The 10,405-nt window shown below is 38.1% G+C and overlaps 1 protein-coding gene across 2 annotated transcripts in view; it reads right to left on the reverse strand.

Annotated features, from left to right (window-relative positions):
• Positions 1–8,937, reverse strand: part of LOC133551601 (protein phosphatase 3 catalytic subunit alpha-like) — a 72,930-nt gene extending 63,993 nt beyond the window's left edge. For both annotated transcript variants that reach the window (XM_061898493.1, XM_061898492.1), the window contains exon 1: positions 8,613–8,937. In XM_061898493.1, the coding sequence (XP_061754477.1) occupies positions 8,613–8,667 (55 nt within the window). In that variant the 5' untranslated portion in view covers positions 8,668–8,937. The remainder of the gene's footprint in view (positions 1–8,612) is intronic.
• Between the last annotated feature and the right edge of the window lie 1,468 nt (positions 8,938–10,405).

Raw genomic sequence — 10,405 nt, forward strand, 5'->3', positions numbered from 1 at the left:
GCCGTAAAAAAACTTTAACACTGTTACAAATATGTGCCAGACTGTGAACCCACACCAAACAAGAATGACAAACACATTTTGGGAGAACATCCGCACCGTAATACAACATAAACACAACAGAACAAATGCCCAGAATTCCATGCAGCCCTAACTCTTCTGGGCTACAATATACACACCCCCGCTACCACCAACCCCCAACCCTCCCTACTTGCGTCGGTTGAGGTAGTGTATGTAGCCCGGGAGAATTAGGGCTGCAAGGTGTTCTGGGTATTTGTTCTCTTGTGTTTAAGTTGTGTTAGGGTACGGATGTTCTCCCAAAATGTGTTTGTCATTCTTGTTTGATGTGGGTTCAAAGTGTGGCGCATATTTTTAACAGTGTTAAAGTTGTTTATACGGCCACCCTCAGTGTGACCTTTGATTGATTGATTGATTGATTGATACTTTTATTAGTAGATTGCACAGTTCAGTACATATTTCGTACAATTGACCACTAAATAGTAACACCCAAATAAATTTTTCAACTTGTTTAAGTCGGGGTCCACGTTAATCAATTCATCAATTCATCAATTCATTCACCTGTATGGCTTTTGACCAAGTACGTCTTGCAGCTGCTAAGATTGTTCTGCACAAGTCTCACACAACATGATGTAAAGCTGTCACTATGATTGTGTGATGTAAAAGCGTGCGCGATGAAAAGTTGTAGAACAGTAGTCCTCTTATTGAGAGTAGGCAAACCCGTGGGGGTACGTGAAGGTATGACAAGGGACAGGTAAGATTGATTAAAAATGTTCTATAAAATAGCAACGATTCATAAATTCTGTATACATATATTTAGTCGATAATACTTCAAGAAAATATGAATGTAAGTTCATAAACTGTGCAAAGAAATACAACAATGCACTATTCAGTGTTGACAGCTAGATTTTTTTGTGGACATGTTCCATAAATATTGATGTTAAAGATTTATTTTTTTTCTGAAGAAATGTTTAGAATTAAGTTGATGAATCCAAATGGATCTCTATTACAATCCCCAAAGCGTTGATGATTACTTCTATGTGTAGAAATCTTTATTTATAATTGAATTACTTGATTATGTTTCAAATTTTTTTGTTATTTTTATATCTTTTTTTCCAAATAGTACAAGAAAGGCCACTACAAATTAGCAATATTTTGCACTGTTATACAATTTAATAAATCAGAAACTGATGACATAGTGCTGTAATTTACTTCTTTATCTCTTTTTTCCCAACCAAAAATGCTTCGCTCTGATTAGGGGGTACTTGAATTAAAGAAATATTCACAGGGGGTACATCACTGAAAAAAGGTTGAGAACCACTGTAGTAGAGGACGTTAAAGGCAGTGAAGTCACGGCAGCCCTTAATAATGTCGGCCGGGTGAAAATTGGGACGAATCCGGGAAATTGGTTGCACCGGTAGATTGTCGAGAGTCTCTCGGAAAAATCGTCAGCGTTCACTGTAAAAAAAAAATCCTATTTTCATAGTTAATTTACTCTAAATTACTGTAAATTTTGTATTTTTTTTTAAATAGGTTAAAAAACTGTAGAATTGAAGACATTATTTGTAAACAAACAAACCGCCTGTTATTTTAAGTAATATGCCAGTAGTGACAAACTATGGATATTTCTATTTTTTTTACAGAAAAATCCCAAATTAATTATCCATATCTTTTTTTGTTTTCTCAAATTACTTTCAAATTCATGTAAAATTACAGTTATTAACTTTCATTAAATATGTAGCTTGTTATATAAAGGTATATGTCCATACTAACAATCTAACAGTTTTATATTTAATTTTAAGGTAAATCTTATTTTTTTTAATATTTATGTGAATTTTAGCATTCAAGTTGAAAAATATTGTAGCCTGTTAAACAAAGGTTTATGCTCATACTAACAATTTAACTTTTTTCTTTGTAATATGACCTACTTTGGTTATTGCAAGACATACTTGATCAACAGCCATACAGGTCACACTGACGGTGGCCATACAAACAACTTTAGCACTGTTACAAATACGTGCCACACTGTGAACCCACATCAAACAAGAATGACAAACACATTTCGGGAGAACATCTTCACCGTAACACAACATAAACACAAAAGAACAAATACCCAGAATTCCATGCAGCCCTAAATTTTCCGTGTTACAATAAACACCCCAACTACCACCAAACCCCGCCCACCCCAGCCGACGCACGGAGGAGGGTGGTGATGTGAGGGGGGAGCAGGGGGGGATGTACCCCGGAAGAGTTAGGGCTGCATGGGATTCTAGGTATTTGTTCTTTTGTGTTTATGTTGTGTTACGGTTAGGATGATCTCCCGAAATGTGTTTGTCATTCTTGTTTGGTGTGGGTTCACAGTGTGGCGCATATTTGTAAAAGTCTTAAATTTGTTTGTACAGCCACCCTCAGTGTGACCTGTATGGCTGTTGATCAAGTATGTCTTGCAGCACCATTGTGTGTCTGCCGAAGCCGTGTACAACATGCGCCTAAGTCGGCACGCTGTTTGTATGGTGAATGAGCGAACGCGGCGAAAGGTTGTAGAGGTTGATAAAGGCAGTGCTGTCACGGCACGCTCATAATATACTTGTCCGAACAAAAGTCGGGACAATCCCTCGGGAAAGTCACCGAATAGCTCTCGATAAAATCGGTAGGATTGACAAGTATGTTGCTAGGGCGGGATAGCCATTCGAATAAGGATTACTTAGCAACACGTTTCTGCATCCAGTGGCCCCCAGGTAAATTGAGTTTGAGACCCCTGATCTTAACATTTCAGAAAAAAATTGTAAGATAATGGTATTTTTCTGTGGAACTGCCAGCATTGTCACTTCATTAAAGGTGGTTGATCGTAATAATTTGGAAAAACTCTGTAGAATAAAGGTATTTTTCTGCAGAACTGTTTGCATCGTCACTTTATTAAAGGTGGTTGATCTTAATAATTTTGTAAAAATATGTAAAATTATTATATTTTTCCGCAGAACGTTTCATGAAAATTTCTGTAAATATGTTTTTGATCATTATTTGGTTTACAATGTTTTGCTTTAATTTAATGGTTTTCGTTTGACAGCCGTAGCTGCCAGTAGTTGACCGTTTTTTTACAGAATTTTTTTTACAGTGTTGGCAAGTATGTTGCCAGGGCGGGAAAGCCATTCAAAGAAGGTGGATTCCTTAATTAAAGAAATATTTTCTTGCGGCCCAGTCTCACCCAGTTTCTGCATCCAGTGGCCCGCAGGAAAATTTAGTTTGAGACCCCTGGTTTAGCGCAAGGGTGTCAAACTCGTTTTTATTGAGGGCCACATTGCAGATATGGCTGCCATCAGAGGGCCGAATAATGTGTGAATATGCCTCTGGATTTAATTTAATTACATAAATTGTTTTAAGTAGAATGTCAATTTTACAGTAAAAGCATTACATCTAAAAAATGTTACTGTAAAATATAGTCACTGCTTTTTTTGGGGGGGGGGGGGGCTTAGTTGCCATCATTTATTTGTTAAATTTACATTGTTCTTTACAACATTATATTGTTGATGGAAAAACAGTACAAGTTCTTTTTTTATTCTGGCAACTTAGCTGCCAGTTTTTCTACCGTAAAAAGAAAATTACCGTCTTTCCATTTACAGTAAAACAGTGTTAAAAACAACAACCGTAGATTTTACAGTCAAAAACTCAACAGAATTTTAACGCAAAAAACAGTAGTAGTTTTTTTCAATTTACAGAAATACGCTGAAAAAAAACAATGCTCAGTTTATTGTCATTTTTATTAATTTGGTTAGGTAGTTTGCTGTAAAGTCAGGTATTTTTCTTTTGACAAAAACCTGTTTGGAAAGTATGATAATATACTATTAAAGATTAAAAGCTTTGACATTTCAAGCAGTGCATGTATTTTTTCTGTCAGATTGAAAAAAAAATCAATTACATTTAGTGATAAAATATTAAGTACTTTATTGACACATCATTTCCACATGTTGGCGGGCCAGATAAAATTATGTCGCTGGCCAGATTTGGGCCCCGTGCCTTGAGTTTGACACCTGTGGTTTAGAGTAAGTAAAAAGGAAGGCTAAGATATATATATATATATATATATATATATATATACATACATATATATATATATATATATATATATATATATATATATAGTGCATGTATGTATATATATATATATATATATATATATATATATATATATATATATATATATATATATATATATATATATATATATAGTGAAATTATTTGAAATGTCAAAGCTTTTAATCTTTAATAGTATATTATCATACTTTCCAAACAGGTTTTTGTCAAAAGAAAAATACCTGACTTTACAGCAAACTACCCATCAAATTAATACAAATGACAATAAACTGAGCATTGTTTTTTACAGCGTATTTCTGTACATTGAAAAAAACTACTACTGTTTTTTGCATTAAAATTCTGTTGAGTTTTTGACTGTAAAATCTACGGTTGTTGTTTTTAACACTGTTTTACTGTAAATGGAAAGACGGTAATTTTCTTTTTACGGTAGAAAAACTGGCAGCTAAGTTGCCAGAATAAAAAAAGAACTTGTACTGTTTTTCCATCAACAATATAATGTTGTAAAGAACAATGTAAATTTAACAAATAAATTATGGCAACAAAGCCCCCCCCCCCCCCCCCCCCCAAAAGCAGTCTAAGCCCCCCCCCCCAAAAAAAAAAGTAGTGACTAGATTTTACAGTAACATTTTTTAGATGTAATGCTTTTACTGTAAAATCGACATTCTACTTAAAACAATTTATGTAATTAAATTAAATCCAGAGGCATATTCACACATTATTCGGCCCTCTGATGGCAGCCATATCTGCAACGTGGCCCTCAATGAAAACGAGTTTGACACCCTTGCGCTAAACCAGGGGTCTCAAACTCAATTTACCTGGGGGCCACTGGATGCAGAAACTGCATATATATATATATATATATATATATATATATATATATATATATATATACATACATTTATTTATATATATATATATATATATATATATATATATATATATATATATATATATATATATATATATATATATATATATATATATATATATATATTATACATATCTCCGCAATGCCTTCACAATTCTATTTTGTTTAGGTATCTTGGCATATATTGACCGACATTAAATTGGGCTTAAAATGCATCAAATTGCCATTTACTGACCTATCATACATTGGTTGGGAATTAAAATGTGTCTCAAAGGGGACGGCGTGGCGCAGTTGGGAGAGTTGCTGTGTCAGCAAACTGAGGGTTCCTGGTTCAATCCCCACCTTCTACCATCCTAGTCACGTTCGTTGTGTCGTTGAGCAAGACACTTCACCCTTTCTCCTGATTGGTCCTGGTTAGCGCCTTGCTTGGCAGCTCCCGCCATCAGTGTGTGAATATGTGTGTGAATGGGTGAATGTGGAAATAGTGTCAAAGCGCTTTGAATTCCTTAAAAAGGTAGAAAAGCGCTATACAAGTATAACCCATTTACAATTTAAAGATGCTACCTTAGTAGAAGCATTTAAGTACCATCTTAAAACTCATTTGTATACACAAGCCTTTAAGTAACTCCCCCTTTTAGACCAGTTGATCTGCCGTCTCTTTTCTGCTCTGCCCCCCTCTGCTACGTGGAGAGGTTATTAGGTGACCACAATGAACTACTAGCTGTTCAAAGTCGGGACCCGGGGTGGACCACTCATCCGTGCATCAGTTGGGGACGTCTCTGTGCTGCTGACTTATCGCCACTCAAGACGATCACAATGGATTGGACTCTCACACTTTTAACTACAGCAACTCAACATCCATTGCACAGGTCTCCTCCAATGTTTCTCCTTGTATCCAAAAGGGTTGAGTTTTTTCTTGCCCTGGTGTGGCATCTGAGCCGAGGATGTCATTGTGCAGTCCTTTGAGACACATGTGATTTAGGGCTACATAAATAATTGTTGATTGATTATTAATTAGCTATATTACACAAATGGGCTTATTGCTTATAAAACAAAGCTAAGACATTTTCTTTAGGTATATCTTGGCATATATTGTCCAACATTAAATTAGTTTTAACATGCTGACCTACAAAATACTGCATGAATTGGCTCCAGATCCTCTGGTAGTGTTCATCAGCCAAAGAAATAGCCGTGAGCGTGTCACTGGAGGCTCTGTCAGAGGTGATTGTTATATTCCTCTGCGCAGGAGCACTTGCACTAAGTCGGGTTGGTAAGTAAACTTACTAACTTACTCATTGGCATAGTGGTTAGAGCAGGGGTATCAAACTCATTTTAGATCGGGGGCCACATGGAGAAAAATCTACTCCCAAGTGGGCCGGACTGGTAAAATCCCTGCATGATAACTTAAAAATAAAGACGCCTTTAGATTGTTTTCTGTGTTAAAAAAATAGAAGAAGCACATTCTGAAAATGTACAAATCATAATGTTGTTGTTTTTTTACACATAATTGTTGCGGTTAATAGTATTTTATCTTTATTTGTCATTATTTGTATTTTCTGAATGAATGATGAGATAATGTTCCTCACTCAACTCAATGGTGTTCATTTTCAATCTATCAAGATAAAAAAATATCAAAATCAAATTACAGTATGCCATGTATGTAGTTTGATCATTTTCCTCGATTGATGTACTAATATCATGTGGCTTATGTTGTACATTTGTACCATTATCCAGAGATACAAAGAATTGCTATTGCAACATCCAGTAGACACAAGTAGAAGAGCTGTTTCTTTCATTCAAAAATTTTAGGTTGATTTGTATACTTAGCAAACTCATCCCGCGGGACGGATAAAACCTGTTCGAGGGCCTGATCCGGCCCGCAGGCTGTACGTTTGACACCCCTGGGTTAGAGTGTTCGCCCTGAGTCGTGAGTTCAAACCCCGGCCGAGTCATACCAAAGACTATAAAAATGGGACCCATTACCTCCCTGGTTGGCACTCAGCATCAAGGGTTGATGCCGATATAAATGTTATGTTGTGATGTCCGCATATGTGGTCAACATATCGTGGTCAACATATGCGGTCCTCTCCAAGGTTTCTCATAGTTATTCACATCGTCGTCCCACTGGGGTGAGTTTTTCCTTGCCCTTATGTGGGCTCTGTACCGCGGATGTCGTTGTGGCTTGTGCAGCCCTTTGAAACTCTTGTGATTTAGGGCTATATGATTGATTGGTTGATGTTGTATTTTATTTTTTATCATATTGTATACGTATCGTATGCTTTTTGTCTCTCTTTTTATTTTAAATTGTAATTGTACTGCTTTTTTTTTTTACATCACGGCCAGGGGACTACAGATGGTATTATCTTTTTACTATCATTATTATTATTATTTTTTACTGGCTTCACGGTGGCAGAGGGGTTAGTGCGTCTGCCTCACAATACGAAGGTCCTGCAGTCTTGGGTTCAATCCCAGGCTCGGGATCTTTCTGTGTGGAGTTTGCATGTTCTCCCCGTGAATGCGTGGGTTCCCTCCGGGTACTCCGGCTTCCTCCCACTTCATAAGACATGCACCTGGAGATAGGTTGATTGGCAACACTAAATTGGCCCTAGTGTGTGAATGTGAGTGTGAATGTTGTCTGTCTATCTGTGTTGGCCCTGCGATGAGGTGGCGACTTGTCCAGGGTGTACACCGCCTTCTGCCCGATTGTAGCTGAGATAGGCGCTAGCGCCCCCCGCAACCCCAAAAGGGAATAAGTGGTAGAAAATGGATGGATGGACTATTTTTTACACTGTGGCATTTTGAGGTTGTTTGCTTTTTTACAAATAAAATCTATTATTATTATTATTATTATTATTATAAAACTAGCTTTTTGGCTAATTCTTGCTTCTTCTTTTTTTTTAAACCATGTGTTGGTTTTTTAATGAAATTGCATTGTCCGCTTTGAAATAAACAAATCTAATCTAGTCAAATTGCCCTGTACTGACTAAATTAAACTAAAATGTGTCTGAAAGTGCGCCTCACTCTTTTGTCTGTCCCCTCAAGTGCAAAAGTTGCTGCTGCACTGAGTGAGCTGCACAGCCATTGCTCTAATAACACTGGTGGATATATTTCTGCACACCGAGCTGCTCCATAGACAACACGAGCCTGGGCTTTAATGAGTTAGGACACAACTGTGCATCATCCTCCATTGATCATCAGACTTGGTTTCCACGGTGATACCCTGAGCTAGCATGTCCACCCATGCATCTTTGTGCTTAGTCCTCCATCAACACACATCTTCATAATTCTGCACGTCAAAAAATCCTGCTGCAGCATCACTGCCCGTCTTATTGAGGGAGCTCCCCCCCTTTAAGACAATTTCAAATGGTGACAGCTGAGTGCAAACATCAAAAATACATGAATATAGTTTTAACATTTATACCACCATCGCTCCTTGCGCTGCCACGCGTGGGCAGCCTTGACACGGGAATTGTTTGTCAACACGGGAAACGGAACTTGATGGCCACGAATGCACCACGGATGCACGACGTGGAGAGGAAAAACAAAGGCCACGTTCACGGCCGTGGAAGAAGAAGATGTTATGTAATATGTCTAAAGGCGAAATGACCGAGTTGTTTTTTTTTGTTTTTTTACTCACATTTGACCACCCGATCGGCGGCGTTCAGGACGATGTCAGCGTTGGACATCTTCATGGGCAGTGTGCTGCAGTCGTCGAGGCTGGGAAGGCGTCCTCTCCGGAAGCAGAAGCCACTTTAGACAGATGAACTCTCAGGGCTGCTGCTCCAAATGCAGTGGGCGCTGTGGCATCACTCGGATGCTGAGGATGCGTCCCCTCCCCTCTCCTGTTCGTCTCCCTCCTCCACCGTGGGTCGGTGCTGCGCGCCCGGGCAGGACTTGGTGCTGATTCCCAGGCACGGATGGATGGATGGCTGCTGGATGCTGGGGATTGGGGGGTGGGTCGGGGGAGCTGGATGTGGGGTTAAGCTGCTGCTGCTGCTGCTGCTGCTGTGGGGGAGGATGCAATAGAGAGAGAGAGAGAGAGAGAGAGAGAGAGAGATGGAAGGAGGGGGGCGGGGTGGAGGGAACTCCCACGCAAAAAATTATTCACGGGACTGCCTGCTTGATGCAGTCGCAAGAAGGGGCTGCCCCCACGCACACGCACAGCACGGAGTGTTCTGCTATTCTGTTTTATTTATTTATTTTTTAAATTGTGCAAAACATCGTGTCAGTAGTGAATCATGAGAACAAAGCAACATCAACAAATCCTTCATAAAAATCAACCAATAATTCCATAACATGTGACTCCAAGCGCATAAAGTAGAAGTATAAAATGCATTGAAACGCTAGTATAATCTTTTAACTTCACCTGCACTTATTCCTACCTATAGCAATTATTTTATAAACCTTTATTTATAATCTGCAACAAATAGTAATAATCAAAACAAGTACAAAAACAGCACATAACAGTGCCAGGGCTTTGTAAAATCTATAAAGTAACTAAAATTGAATGCAATATACTATATATATATATATATATATATATATATATATATATATATATATACAAACCCCGTTTCAATATGAGTTGGGAAATTGTGTTAGATGTAATAATGGAAGGGATACAATGATTTGCAAATCCTTTTCAACCCATATTTAATTGAATATGCTCAAAGACAACATATTTGATGTTCAAACTCATGAACTTTTTTTTTTTTTATTAATAATTAACTTAAAATTTCATGGCTGCAACATGTGCCAAAGTAGGGCATCTTCACCACTGTGTTACATCACATTTTCTTTTAACAACACTTAATATTTTGGGAACTGAGGAAACTAATTGTTGAAGCTTTGAAAGTGGAATTCTTTACCATTCTTGCTTGATGTACAGCTTAAGTTGTTCAACAGTCCGGGGTCTTTTTGTCATATTTTACACTTCATAATGTGCCACATATTTTCGATGGGAGATATGTTTGGACTACAAGCGGGCCAGGAAAGTACCCACACTCTTTTACTATGAAGCCACGCTGTTGTAACACGTGGCTTGGCATTGTTTTGCTGAAATAAGCAGGGGCGTCCATGATAACGTTGCTTGGTTGACAACATATGTTGCACCAAAACCTGTATGGACCATTGAGCATGAATGGTGCCTTTACAGATGTGTAAGTTACCCATGCCTTGGGCACCAATACACCCCCATTCCATCACAGATGCTGGTTTTTTAACTTTGCGCCTATAACAATCCGGATGGTTATTTCCCTCTTTGTTCAGGAGGACACCAAGTCCACAGTTTCCAAATATAATTTGAAATTTGGACTCGTCAGACCACAGAACACTTTTCCACTTTGCATCAGTCCAATCTTAGATAAGCTTGGGCCCAGCGAAACCGGCGGGGTTCCTGGGTCTTGTTGATAAATGGCTTTTGCAGTGCAT

This window comes from Nerophis ophidion, linkage group LG04, assembly GCF_033978795.1.
Source record: "Nerophis ophidion isolate RoL-2023_Sa linkage group LG04, RoL_Noph_v1.0, whole genome shotgun sequence".
NCBI lineage: Eukaryota > Metazoa > Chordata > Actinopteri > Syngnathiformes > Syngnathidae > Nerophis > Nerophis ophidion.